This window comes from Vanellus vanellus (genome assembly GCF_965231255.1).
Source record: "Vanellus vanellus genome assembly, chromosome: 3".
In the NCBI taxonomy this organism is placed as follows: domain Eukaryota; kingdom Metazoa; phylum Chordata; class Aves; order Charadriiformes; family Charadriidae; genus Vanellus; species Vanellus vanellus.
In genome coordinates, this window is record NC_138907.1 from 10,032,453 (window position 1) to 10,047,470 (window position 15,018).

General features: G+C 39.9%; 1 protein-coding gene across 1 annotated transcript in view; it reads left to right on the forward strand.

Annotated features, from left to right (window-relative positions):
- The window catches only part of PCSK2 (proprotein convertase subtilisin/kexin type 2), a 108,820-nt gene that overhangs the window by 62,099 nt on the left and 31,703 nt on the right, over positions 1-15,018 (forward strand). The window contains exon 6 of the mRNA XM_082481437.1: positions 11,615-11,691. Within this exon, the coding sequence (XP_082337563.1) occupies positions 11,615-11,691 (77 nt within the window). The remainder of the gene's footprint in view (positions 1-11,614; positions 11,692-15,018) is intronic.

Genomic DNA, 15,018 nt, shown 5'->3' on the forward strand with positions numbered 1-15,018 from the left:
TTACTCTGTGCAGGATCACCTTCTGGGCTCATCTCTGTTCTGTGTGATCTGTTTTTTTTCTCTGAACATATGAAAGGCTGCAAAAGAGGTGATGCCTCCTCTGATAAGATCAGCCAGGCAAATGAGTTTCTCTGTGTACTTAGAAGGCTGTCCTGGGTTTACCACATACAGAAAATGCTTCACATCTTGGAAAACATAATGGGGTCCTGCAAACAGGTCTCTCCTCCGCCCCTGCTCCCAACAGTAACTGTTTTAGCAAGTCCTTGTTACAGTGGAGCCTAAATAAGGTGACTGTACGGTTTCTCTTGTCTACTTTGTAGCTACTTGATATGGTCACTGCTGGTGGGAGAGGGAAGCTGTGGTACTATGTAAAGGAGATGTCCGTGTCTTATTTCATTAAAGATAAAAGTGTTTTGTAATCATAGATGTTATCAAAGCTTTCAACTTTTTTTTTCAACTTGGCTTTCAACTCAATTAAAAAGATGGAACAGCGAAAAGAATTTGAGGACTCTCTTTTCTGGATCATTTCATATGGTCAGAGGGTGGAAAGAGGCTTTTTCTGCTAAAGAGGCTGTAACTTGCGAAGGAGGCATGATTGCCTTAAGGAGAGATGATCTGTGTTGCATATAGAGCTGTGTTTGGAGCTGAAAACTGAATTTCTCATGCTGAAAGATGTTATGCTAACTGGTTTGCTAAAGCCCGTAATGAGAGATCCGGACCCTGAATGCTTAGCAAGTTGCCGGGCTTGGTGTTTCGCACCATCCATACAGCTGGAGTTGGCATTGCTCCACGGATGTTGGCCTCTTCAGGGGGATGCACTGATTTATACTGGCTATAAAATATCCTCACAGCACAATTCTTTTGGAATCAGAAAGATACTAACATATTGTAGTTCAGTTTGCCTAAGATTATTTTCAGAGCAATGAATGCTGCAAAAATTTTCCAGATTTATTCTATATTAGAACCAGCTGCAAGGGATAATCTTCAAGTTAAATGCATGCTTGGTGTGCACGCAATATGAGATGGTGCCAAAGACACTCGCTTTGCAAGCTAAAGACCCCACATTGTCCGCAGTATTTATTTTTCTCTATAATCAATGTACTTAATTAATCAGCTGCACCCTGAGAAAGTGCAAGGTAGCTAATCGCTTTAATCATTAAGCAGCGGTATTAATTTTCACTTAAGGCATCAGCCGTGGAAAGTAAATTAAAATTCTTGAAATAAGGAATGCACAGGGGTGGAAGAGAGCTGATAAGGACATTTCTGCATCAGTTCTAGCTGATGCTGTTGAAATTGGCTTGTACCTCTCTCCAGGGCTTCTCCAAGTAAGTTTTTTGGAAACATTTTCTTCTTTTATTTGGGCAAGAAAAGTAGAGGAAAGATGTTAGTGTTCGCTCTTTGCCTTGGAGGGACCTGCATTGCTTTTTGTTTTTTTTATTACCTTCCTTTCTGCGGACCAATTAGCTTTTTGGAACTGGACAGAAGTCTTCCATTAGAACAATATTTTTGCTAGTAAAGATGAATGTTTTATAACATCAAATTGTCCACCCCAAAATAAAACTAAAATATTTTTATTTTGGATCAGCTCAACCTCATTTTAACTATTTCATGCTTAGAACATGCTGAATTGAATCAGCAGCAACAAAATCCCACTCTGGTGTGTGGTCCGCTTGGGAGAACAGGGTCAGATACGCGGTTCCCTGGAGGCAGTGCACACCATGTAATTTTAAAAACAGTTTCAACAAAATTAAATAAAGACCTGCTGTTTCCTCAAAGTGAAAATGCCTCATTTTGGGTTGAAAAAGGCAAAAATATTTTGGCAGATTTCTCAATTTGGCAGCATTTTTTTTTTTATTTTATTTTCAATTTTTCACAGAATAGTAATTTTAACTGCTCATATTGTTTAAGACACTAACCAGTGTTGAAATCCCTGAATATCCATCAGCATTGAAATGGAACTTAATTAAAATTCATGCTGTAGTTAGATTTTGGCTACCAGGGTATCACCAGGGAAGTTTGAATTAGATGGTGCGTGTGGGGAACACTAGACCCTCGCAAAGCATCAGCAAAATTGACAGGTTATAGGGAGAGACTTTCAGGACCAGTGATGATTTTGGCAAGGAGAGTCTCAAACCCACTATTAACTACTGGGCATACAGCTGGTTTTAAAAAGGGAGTTTTGGCCAAGCTCTTTGGATGAACCAAACTTGCAGAAGAGGAGAGCAGAGAGGCATGAGGAGTCTGCTTTCTTCTGTGAAACTGTAATAGCCTGAGTAGAGTAGATAAAGATGCAGATGACCTCCAATACATGAAACACCTCTCCTTCACTGTGCCCGTAAATTAATTTGGTTCATTTGAAATTAATTCAATTTTTTCTATCCTGGCACTTCATCTTGCTATGGTGTTTTGCTTTGCATTGTTTGATTTCAGTTGCATGAATTTATGTTCTCCATATTAATATTTTACCTCTCAGTAGCTATGTAGGTGGTTAAGATATTTTTAAACACCTGCCCTATTTCAGATTGCTTTGATTTAAATATAATGTTCATTTCTGTTGCATTCCCAACAGAAGCAATGAGCATAATGAACATCTCTTACAGGGGAACAGAATAGCAGTGCATAATGTCTGATAAAATGTTGGCCTCGTTGAAGTCACTGGTAGTTTCTCCATTAATTTCAGAGCAATCAGAAATTTGGCAGATCATATAAATAACAGGTTTGTAATGTTTGTTCTACTGTGTATTCCTTTTTTTTTAATCATCACAGTAAGAAGTGTAGGCTTCCTAGCTTCAACTGAGCAAATAGAGATACCAAGAGCTGTGGAAACTGCCTGGAATAACATTTTACTGTAGAACAGGAGCTTGTATTTGATGAAACTTTGGCCACTTTCAGTACTGTATAGCTGTTGTTAGGTGAAAGTTAAATGGCTACAGTAGTGCATTGTAAGCTTTGGTGTAGATTGGGAACGTTGGAAATGTTCTGCAGGCAGGTTGTGGTCTGGGTTTTATTAAAGGAGATTAGTCTCTCTTTGAATATGTACAATGGAGAGCATAAAGACTGTCTTATGTTCAAGAACGTCATAATTTCAATGCCAGGATGTGTTTTTTTAGAATTAGTTCTTGTGAGAAACTAAATCACTTTAATTCAGTGGTACTTAACTCAGTTGCCGAATTAGTCAACAGCGATACCATGTCTGACTGATGTAATTGTGAATCTTCTTTCAGTCAGCCAATGATGTCTAGGACATGTCTTCAATTTACATATGCAGTAAATTACTGTGAAAACATTAGCTATGATCAAATATATTAATCTTTAAGGTAAGAGTTTGGAATGATCGTGTATTATTTAAAAGCGTAAACACTTGCAAAATGTAATATGTGTAAATTTACATGAGAATGTCTGTTCTCAAGATCCCACTTTCTCTCCCTGAAATTTTGGATTTAGCTGTCCATTGGTTTTGCTGATTCCACATGGAATAAACAATACAAACTTTTTAATTAATGCAAAAGCATATAAATTGGTCCATTAAAATCCCTGTGAACCCAGCATGTCTTGACAGATATTAGTCACATTATTAATACTCCCCTGGGATGCTCTCAAACTATGCTAATGAGGTCAGCACGCAGCTGGAATAAACCAGAGTAGTTCTTTAAGACCTTCTAACTCTAAGGCATGTAACTCAACCTGTGTTTGCTTTTTGTGACAAAGAAATGTAGGTAATAGTTTGCATTATGTTTTTTGAGTCTCTTCCCTGAAAGGTTAATCTGCTTTTGATTCACATACAATGTCACTTTTATGTGTCCCTTCATTATCTTTCATATTCATGCAGTTAGGTGAAACACCAGTGGAGCAGTTGTTAAGGTTTTCTTCTCTTGTTAGCTGTGAAACCTTTCAGAAGAAGGAAAACACCCAACCCCTTTTCTGTCTCATCTGCTCTTACTTTCAATTCCTCTGTAGCAGCAGTACAGCTCTCCCTGTCTTCTCCTCTCCATAACCACCATGGACCTGGTCTGTGTGTCGTAGCTAACTCCCCAAACCAGCAGAGCCGCTTTGATTTTCTTCTTTCCAAAGCCGCAGTTAGCCTGCTTTGTAACAACACGTTTGGTGTAACCCTTTAAAATGGTCATCCTTAATATCCTGCCACATTTGTTTAGTGAGTGCCATTGTAACCACACGTCTTGTATTCCTGCGCTTGGCTGGAAGCATTGCTGATAATTGATCAGTTTTTAGTGACTGCAATGGCTTTGCGGTCACAGAGACTGATGTGGGTGCCAATGCCTGCTAACCATGCACAGCAGCAGGGATGTGTTTGCTCTCCCAGTGCAGGGGGCTGCCTTCACCCAGACCACGTCATGCTATGTTCTGGATTCGAACATATGATGCACCTGGATTCGAACAACTGCTGAGCTTTTACTGCAAATGCTGAGCTATAGCTTTTCTTCCGCTGACGGAGAAAATTGTCCCTTACTCACCACTTAAGAGACCTTTATGCTGGGTGTGATCTGAATCCTGTCTGCTGTGTTTGGTGGGAGAGCCTGTGATGGGTTTTGGTAGGCTTGGGATCAGGCCCATTGAGAGGAGCAAGAGCTTAGCTCCCCTTCTCTTCCAGCTCATCCCTCAAAGAGGCTGTAAGTGCTGGCTGCCATCAAAACTCTGCAAACACAACCTTTACTGCAGCTCAGCACCCAATGTGTATTTGATGTACTGACAAACTTGTCAGTTATTTCTTACAGGAGTATAACTAAGAATTATGGACCTGAACCTCATTTCTCTGCTGCCAGCTTTATACCTCTATTATTCTCTCAACTTCAGTAGGTCACACTAATACATAACCAAAGTATCTGAAGGGAGAAAAAATTCCATGTATTGCAAAGGGAAAGTGGGCCAGGTTTTTAATAAAATGGAACACTAAAACTGGAGGAAGTGTGTGTTCACAGTGTTTTTCAGTAAAAGTCATTGCACTCTTTGTATTTGCTCTTATGATAAAAGAATGCAATGGCTCATGTACCTCTAGCCACTCAGATGCCAGTCCGTCCCCCCCCCCAATTAAAGAAAGCAAGGAGTTCATTCCATACTCTGAAATTTTAAAGCTTTGCATTTGCTACTTGCCCTGAAAGCCTTTAACAGTAACTAACTGCTTAATTTATTTTTATTTTATTAATTTAATGTAATTTTCTTAGCAACATGCCTCCCTATGAACATTCAGTACCCTTCACTATGTTGCAGGTATAGCTTAAAGATTCTTGTGGGCCCTCTCTGAAAATTAAGGCATGTTTGGCTGAGCGGAAATAGCTTTCATTTTTTTGCACGTTAACTTGCTTTTGCCTTCCGAGCTCTGGCTCTAAGTAATTAAAAACTGGTGATGTGCTTCAGGTTTCTTCCACGTCAACCTGAAAATTGTAGAGCAGGCTAAGAATGCCAAGAGGTGAATTGTGAAGCAGCCTCTTTATTAGAAGCACAAGTTCATTTAGCTTGCTTTCTAATAAAGTCTCATGCCTGCCTCAATTTCTTATGCCTTTTCCTATATTGGATGAAGATGCAGGGGAGAGGAAATGGAGGGTATTTCAATAAGGTAGATTTATTTATAAAGAACTTTTAGGGGAAAAAAAAAATTATCCACTTCTTAAAAATATACCCGATCTAAATTTTTTCTTATTCTCTGTGAATTTTTTTTTTTTTGGTCCTGTTTGACTGTATACCTCTGAGCCAAGCATTAGCAAACAGCTGCAGAGAGTTAGCTGCACTTAGCTGGATGTATTTGGACTTTGATTTTGTTCACTGTGCTGGGAAAACATTTGACAGTCTTGGAACCTAAGAATGGAATTGGTAATTTTGTCTCTTCTTTGAAGCTCGTCAAAGTTTGTGCTTGGATCTGCCTGTGTGGTATATGTCACTGCTATACTGCCCTGATGCCTTATCCCCATATCAAATAGTTCATTTAGCTGCATTCTTTCTTTTTTGAAGATGCTCATGTGCGGAAGCGCACCATCCGGCAGCGTAACTCATGTTGTATTTTCTGATTTTGCCTGCAGAGGAGACAGGAAAGAAATTAGTGGGGAAAAAGTAAAATAAGAGGTTGTGTGACATTGTAGTGCCAAGTGATATGTAGAAAGATCATCAGTTACTTGACAAAGAAAACCTCTTTAATGTAGAAAAAGAACACAATGTAAGATGATCTCGGTGAAGCTATTTTTCTTCATAATTGTTACTTTAAAAATAATGCTACCTCAATGAAGATAAATATGATAACATGAGACTTCATGTTTTTTTCGGCTGCAGGTTTCTTTTGTTTTTTTTTTTTTTTTTTTTTTAAACCTAAGCAGTGAAAAAGTTTCAGCTTTGCAAAATAAGAAGTTACATCAGAGGTGGGACAGCCAACATGTCTTCCTGTAAATTCTAATAACTGTGGATTATTAGAGTTGTTACTACTTGTTATCTCAACTATTTTCACTGTTATAAATTCAGCAGTAGTCACCTGTTATTTGTAGTCAGTTTATCCTCTTTTGGCCCTAAGTCCACTATTTTAGCTTTTGACCTGATCCCAGATGCTTGGTGAGCGTTAAGGAAATTGAAATAAGAGCTTTGTGGATATATTCTCCGTGTTGACAAGGTCTTGAATGCAACTCTGAATTTGCTGGATAGTAATATAGGACGTAAATTAGTTCGCATAGAGGCAGAGCTATTTAAGAAGTTGCAGGGGTTTATTCATTTCCATTTAAAAAACCCCACACAAACCAAACCAAAATAGAACAACGTGCTTCCCGTGGCAGAGAGGAGATGGCTTACTGTATGACTACCAACTTAAAGACAGTGCCTCTGTTTTTCATTAATGACCTTTAAGCCTTATAGCACCCCTCCTAGGCAAAATATCATGTTGCCTCCTTTTTCGCCTCCTGGTGAGCATATTCCATTCTCTTAAGCTTGTGTGTACAAAACTGAATTTCATTTTTCCACCACATGACATTTGGTGTTATTTTAGTACAATTTCTCTGGGATATTATATGTTGTAATTTGAGCCTAAAGGTTTGCTCACCCTCTGAATCAGTAAAGAAATCAAACAAGCAAAAGGTATCTTTCTGCCTCAGATCTCTGAGGATTTGCAGTTGCCTGAAGAGGATAAGACCAGATGCCACCTGTGTTAAAAATGTTTCTCTTCTTTTAAAAGTACAAATCTCGGCTTAATTCACCAGTGCTTTAACGTCATGAATAGAATCGGTATGTGACCGGTGGAACATGTCTTTAATTGTTTGTCTCCTGGACTAGCATGTGAGCACAGGCACATTTCTTGAGTTACAGAGAAAAAGAGAAACATATGTGAATTACTCTTTAGAGGCTTGTAACACCATAAAAAAATTTATGGGCTTGCTGCATTATTCAAGGTACATAATTTTATTACAGATCTGAGCAACACATGGGACGATTTATTGTTATTGTCATATTTTACAGAATGAATATTTTAAAAAGATTTTACTGCATGTATTTTAAAAAGTACAAGGCAATTCTTTGGAAAATGCCAGTCCAAGCTTATTGTTTAAGGAAGGCAGAATTTTATACCCAGGCAAAAGTAATCTATTTGTATTGTGGTATACAGGCCATTACTTAGTAAATAATTGAAACAATCTTGTCATCTGATCCAGTGCTCTTCTGGTAGCATCTTATTTGGGGTAGAGGTGTGGTGCAGGAGTCCAGAAAGCAAAAATAGGGATATGCCTAAAAATACAAATCAGTTCCTCTCTGTAATAGCAAACCAACCATTTTTATTATATAATAGACATTATGTCTAAGTAATTATGTATAGTTGGTGACTGATAAACATCTGGTTCAAATTGCCTTGCAACAATCAACTGGTTTTGTTCGAACATGAGGGATAGGATTCATCTCATTCTAACACTGTATGCCTAATGACTAGTCTAAGTCTAGACCCCAATCTGTGATCGGTGCCTAAAATTGGTGGATAGAATTTTTCCTTGGAGAAAAAGACCAGGCAACTATCTGAGGTATTGAAAAGCAAGTATTAGACACTTCAAGTCTTAAGAGAAGTAACGGCCAGTAGATTAGTTTGGTATTAAAACTGGAAACCGAATCACCTGAATTGAAAAGCAAAATGTTTTCATTGCAGTGTGCTTTTGCAGATGCACTGGCTTTGGTTGCCACCTCCTGGGTTCCTACCCTGATTACATGGCAATAAATCCCCTCTCCCTGCCTGCTGGGGCATCCAGCTACGGGGGGACACTGGCAGACCCAGTTTTTAATATTCACTTCCCAAAACACAGCTTGTAACATTTTGGCTATCCACTGAAGCAGCACCCTTTCTGGTCCAGTGTTGAAACTGATTTAATTTGTCACTGGTTTATGCTTTTTAAAAAACAAAAATAAAAAAAAAAGGTTGAGCCTTAGATATGTGGAGATTTGATCTTTAAATTAGGAACTTGAAGCAGTCCATTTGTACTTGTCGCTGCTGTTTCATTATCTGTTCTACTGCTTCCATAGTGTGGGCGGAATATTCCTCCATGAAGCTGAAACTCGCTGTCTTTTCTCAAAGACCCTAATGAAGATAAATCGTACAGTCAGCAATTGTTTTCTTTCCAAGAATTCTTAATTTTGCACTTTGTGGATGGTTCCTGCTACATTAGATATCTTTTTCCTCTGAGTGCAGTGATCCAAAATCAAGTGAATAAGAGCTACCAGATTTGGAAGAGTGCTGCAGAACTTTCTTTATAGCCTGCCTAAAGCAACCTTCCCATAATCTGACATTTGGTTACATGGGACATACAGCAGAGCTGTAGTCTGCTGTAGGGTGTGCTGAATCATTAATGTTGGAATCCTTTTGACTGTCACTGCTCTGGACACGAGTGGTACATCTGCACAGCTAGACTTTTCCATCCATAATTCTTTGCACAAGGGAGTTCTAGAGTCACAAGTGGTTGACAGCTACCACGAGGTGCTTGCATGACTGATGTTTTCCTGAAAAATCAGCTGCATCAGACCCCCCTTGAGCTTAAGGTATATGTAAGCAGGACTGCATTTCTTCCAGGCAAGAAAAAACCACAGCTGACCCACAACTGAGTTTAGCTTCTCATCCGTGCAGTATTTTTAGAGTGAAAACTGAAGTTCTGACTGAATAAGAAGCTGGCAATATATTGAACTAATTACAGTTAGTACTGAGTTAGACCATGCCTACATGCAAGAAAAGATCTGAAATCACTGGAACTAAGCGTAGTTATTTGCTGTCTGCATAGTTTCCAGGCCATGTCTAGTCCAAGGTAGTAGCGTAAGAAAAATTATTTAGTTTGTGATTGAACTGCATTTCTCTCCAACCCAAACAGAGTTGGTTTTATCTTATTAAATTACTCAAAGAGAGTAATTGTTTGTATTCTGACTTTACCTTCGGATATGGTTTTCCAGCTTGTCCTGCTAGGAATAGATACTGCGCTCGTTAATAAAGAACAGGACTGGGTCTTCTGTTGACGAGCTCATTTCCTTTTACTGCCATGTATTGGATGAAACCTGGCCCCTTGCATAGATCCTTATCATAGCTCGCCTGGACACTGAAGAATCCAAACTTGCTCTTTTGCGTTAAGATGGGATGTTTGTGCCATGTGGCCTTTGCCAGGTGCACTGGGTGAGGGCCAGAGTCTTCTATGTAGCTAAGGACCATGCCTCCGACAGCAGCCAGTGGTGGATGCTTGGGGAGCAGTATGGTCACCAGGTCGGAGACTGCGTGGTGTCTACCTGGTTATGGTCTCCCAGCTTCTAGCCTTTAATGGAGTGCTGGAGAAAGAGGAAACACAGCATCTAACACCCCTTCCAGATTCAAATTCTGTTAATTTGTCTAACTACTTTTTGATTTCATTCCGGCAATGAATTTTGTACTGTGGAAAAGTACTACTTCTTGCCTTTTGCTGTTTCTGAATTTGCCCTCTGGTAATTTCTATGGATTCCTACTAGTTCTTGTATTATGAGAAGGAGTAAATAATAACTCCCTGTCCACTTTCTCTGTGCTGTTCATGATTTACAGACCACTGTCAAATTCCCCTTCTTTCCGTGGCTGAAAAGTCCTATTCTGTTTACTCTTAGCTGATACAAATTTGTGCCATTCAAAGTGCTGTATAAGCAGTTGTGGTAATTAAAAGAGGTAAATTAAACATACACCTGGGCACAGAGACTTTGAACCACTGACAATTTGTGGCTATAGCTGAAATTATTGGAAGGCATCTTCAGGCTGAAAATCACGGCCTTAGTGTAGAGATATGGAGAGATCAATAAGGAGCTCAGAGGGATTCCATTCTGAGCTGGAGAACAGCATCAAGCTGCTTGATAGGCATTTTGCAAATCTCTGCTCCGTTCAAATGCAGCAAAATATTTATTGTCCTTGCTGAATATAAGCAACCAGGCTTTCTGAAATGATCACCCAAAAAATCACTGTACTGTAACTCGAAAGACACTCAGTTTTACCCTCCAAGGATCAAGGACAATGTTGTCCCTGTTTCATTCTGGCACAAGTTTTTGGGAGTTAGTGTTTTTGAATGCAAAACCCAAAGACTTTGGTGCTACCAGTGGACTGTCTGTTCCTGTACCCCAGGAACTGAGAATCTGCTGAAGGGGAATGTTTTTAGGAGCAAAGCTATTCATACACAAGTCTCAAATTATCTTCAATAGCATGCTCAGCCAAATCTTAAAAAGAATACAAGTACACATTAATTAAGAATTAACATAATTCTGTTCCTTGAGTATGGTGTTTATTAAAATATAAACTCTGTGAACATACACTTGAGAGGAAACTTCTAAATATTTTTAAAAGCTTAATTTTCAGTCACCCTTTATTTATTTTTTCATTAAGAGAAGAAAAACGATGGCACTTGACTTTCTAAAACTTTCCATTTGCTTCTCAGATATAGCATCAAAAAGTTGCTGAGTGTCCTTAACTCTGCTGACAGGGCAAAATCAGGAATGATTTAGATTTATATGAGAAGCAGAGATATGGGATGACATTTTCAAAAGTGCCTGAAAGCTGCGTTTGTGAAGCTGTTCAAACAACTAAAGGAGGAAGAAAATATGCAAAGGGATGTTTAGGCATATGTGCTGACCATTAATGCAGTTTTCACTTTTGAATTTTGAGAAATTTACCTTCTTAGGCATTGAAATGCTCTTAAAAATCTGACTGTTTATTGTAGTACCACAAATTAGTTTTTCCAAAATAATTCTATGGTGGAAGACCCAAGTGTCTGGTCACTTCCACCACCGTTTGGAAAACAGGATTTAACCTTTGTCCTGCCCCACCGAGTAGCGTAACACCTAAATACTCTTGTAAGTGTTGGTGAACAGTCCCACAGTAGTAACGTGAGCTCTCACACCACCTTCACAATTAGGCACACAGTTTGGAAATACTAATGATCCGCAGGAGGCTTTGCACTCCAGAAAGCGTCTTCCCCCAGGCTTACTGGTGCGGGAAATGGCACAGTGCAACAAGGACCGGTTTGCGTCCAGATGCATCTCACAGAACAAAGAGGACAAAGTTTGCTAATGATTCTCAGCTCCCCTTTCAATTTGTGTTGCACTTTGCCCTGCATATCTGTTTTTCTGCTGACGTACTGAATTTCTTTGTGTCTTGCAGAATGCCAAAGCCAGCTATGACTTCAGCAGTAATGATCCCTACCCCTACCCCCGCTATACAGATGACTGGTTTAACAGGTAAATGGATTTTACTCAACCTGCTCTTTACTTTGGTTCGCTTAAGAAATTATAACTATTTGCTGGTATTTGTGGAATGCCTGTTTTCTGCTAAATTCAGTGGTTGCCCGAATAGAAGCTGCTGTCTCACTACTGCTTGAAAATTAGAGGTTACTTATGACGACATGTTTTTAGGTAACCTCTAAATAGCACTGAACAGCCATTTTATGGTTTATAAATTAAGTTGCTGCCTCAGAAGAGTATGTATGTAAATTGTTTGAATGGGTGATAGCCACGTACCATTTTCTGTCAGCTATCCTAGGACATTACGGTGACCCAAATCCGTATATGCTTAATACAGTTTTGACTGGTTTCCCATCTACTGTGTCTGAGGCAGTATCGCTGCTGGCTAATTTTAAAGGGAGTAAGCTGGAGACATGAAAAGGCTTTGGGGGGAAAAATGTCTTTTCATCCAATTGTAGACTAGGAAGGCAGAAAAACAGCGTGGTGTAGAATGACCAGTTCAAAAACAATTCCATCTTACATAAGTTCTGAATCGTCTGTCTTTTCACCTTGATTTAAGGATGGTGTACGTGGGTAGCATTTCAGGGCTGATTCTGAGATATTTCTAGCTGCTGAAGGAATTAAAGTCCATGTACGCTGACTGGGAACCTGTTCTATTGTGTTTGTAAACCTGGAATCAACAGTACAGCTGTGTTTGTTGTGATATTTCTAACACACCATGATTGCCCAAGACCCACTCCTCCTTCAATAAGTTCTGAATTTAGCCAGTTTCCAGCAGGTGAAGGTCTGGTCCTCAAGGTATGATACAAATAAGAATGGCCCAAAAGAAAAGGCTTCAGATTTTAGGAAATGTGACCTTTTTTGTTTCCCAAAGTTAATTTTTTGTTAGAATGGAACAGAAACAGGTGCTGACAGTTTTTTAAAAACTATGCCCCCTGGATTCTGCATCCACCCCATGAAAAAGCCCTTTCTGTCAGGCTGACTGCTCCTAGGGAGATGTTATGGTAGTCATGGGTGCAGAGTCCAAGGCACCACCCATAAGGCGTGTTTACTCCTTGGCAATCTCCGCATCCAGCATCTCTGGCTCTGCGGCATGCAAGTCTCAGGCAAGTTCTGGCTTGGATCTGCAAAAATTGTTTCAGGATATTTTCAATGAAATTTCCAGATGTCTTCTAGATGTAAATATAATTGATGTTGCCGACATTTACATAGCAGCAGCACTGAGGATTTGAAAACTTTTAAAGGTTTCAGGGCTCAGTCTTAGTGCTTATCAAAAAATATTTTAGGCCTATTTGATGTGGTTTTCATCTCTTAACAGTGTTAGATGGTTGGCCTCTGAGTTTCGTATAGGTTTTTTTGTTTTTATTTCTAAAGAAATCAATTTTAGTTCTGTCAGAATGGCACAACAAAGATGTGGAGCAGCTGTGCTTGAACCTCAGACACAGGCTTCCTGGAATGGATCAAACAGATTTAGGAGCTGTGATGTCCTCCTTTGTAGTCCTGCCATTTTTCAGCCAAAGCAAGATGCCAACGAGATTTCTCCTTCATTTCAGGAAAGGACATCTGACACTTTTAAACTAGTATGAATCCAATTAGTGAATGGAAAGTCAGAGAAAGACTAGGGCTCTAATTTGTGAAGGTCTGCTGCCTTTCTCGCTTTATTTATGCAAAGGATCTTTGTAGGGGAGAGGTATCACTTAGCTCTGGAGCAGCACAGAGGAAAATTAAATTTAGCTTCAGTGGGTAATGGTAGCTTGTGTCATTTTCAGTGTGGAACTTCATAAAACTAAGTGCATTCTGCCAAGCCCCATTAACACTGATTGTTCTGCTGTCAAGTATTTTATAGTGGGGCACAGTTTGCAGTCCTTAGGTGTTCTGCAAGGTGGCTGTGGAGGCCGAGTTACCTTCTAAAGTCTCTTAAAACATGCCTCGAGCATCCTGGATGTGGCAAGGCCCATGGTCTCTGGCCCTGGATGCCTCTGACTAACTTCAGGCACCCAAGTGACGAATCGAGGGTGGGCAGCAATGGTCATCTGTGACCCAATCTGTAATTACTGAGAACAACTTGATGCTGGTTTTCAGAGAACTGCAATACTTTCTTCTATTTCTTTTCTTGAGGGGATGGGGAGCTCAAGTCATCAAGTCAGGAGGAGAAAAGCAATGCAGAAATTGCTTTGCTGATTTCCTTCATTATTCTTTCCAGAAAAAAAAAAAAGATACCTAGAAAGTATAGCATTCTTGGTTGTGAACCTTGAGGTTTCTTTGGTGATACAGGGAATTTTCTGCCTCGCAAGGTGAATTATGGGAGCAACACACTCAGTAAAGCATCCCTTTCCTGCCTGCACAATTCGAGAAGGCTCTAAGATGCAAGATTTCGTGTTTGCTCCAGGCAAAGATGCAAACCAACACACCATATCCAGCTGTTCAGGAGTAGTTGTGACTGTTATTCTCTGCATATTTCTTTGCCATACTGTTAATCAAGCTGATGTGCTCATATATAACCTATTGTTATAACTTCTGACTCCTGAGTTACTATTACTGGTAGGTTACAACTGTCTGCCTATGGCAGTCTGTCTATCCCTATGTGTAGCTGCACAGGTGCATCTGGATAGAGAGTAGTTACACAAAAAAGCCATTCAGAGAAACCTGCAATAAAGGCTCCGTTTTGCTCAATTTGCAGTCAGTGATGTATCACCCATTGAATTTTATGCATGCAGGAGGATCAGACTCAAAATAGGATAGCGTAATATCCCTTTTTCCATAAAGAATACATTTCTATGTGAGCAATCCAAGTGATTTGTGGAACAAGAAGCAGAGGACTGTTTTTTAAAGAGATGAACCAAGGGGCTTTTGTGAGCTGCCAGCTGCATGTGCAAAGTGTCATTAGACTTTAAGAAAAAAAAGGGAGAGGTTTTTGCATGGAGTATTTCATTAATCACAGCTGCTCTGCTTGTAAGCACAGATTCTCCTTCCACTTTGTGCTTTTTAAGGCTGCTGGAAGCACTTTGGCCTTACCACCTAACAGCCACTGGCCTATGAAACCACGCAGAGTGGGTTTTGGAAGGGGACAGCGTGGTGCCTGGGGCAGGGAATTGCAGTCGGGCAGTTCGGCTGCTGTTACAGGGAGAGGCACACACATGGCTGGGCAGTCAAGAGATTTATTTCCTGTGCTTATCATACTGATGGTTTGACTGTTCAGATCTACAGCCTGGGGACCAAGCCAGCACAGGGGACACTGCATGCAACATGGGACAGGGCTGTGTTTGAGCCTGGGGACCAGTGAAGGAACCTGAATCAAACCCCGTTCCCAAAAGCAGAGGTAGC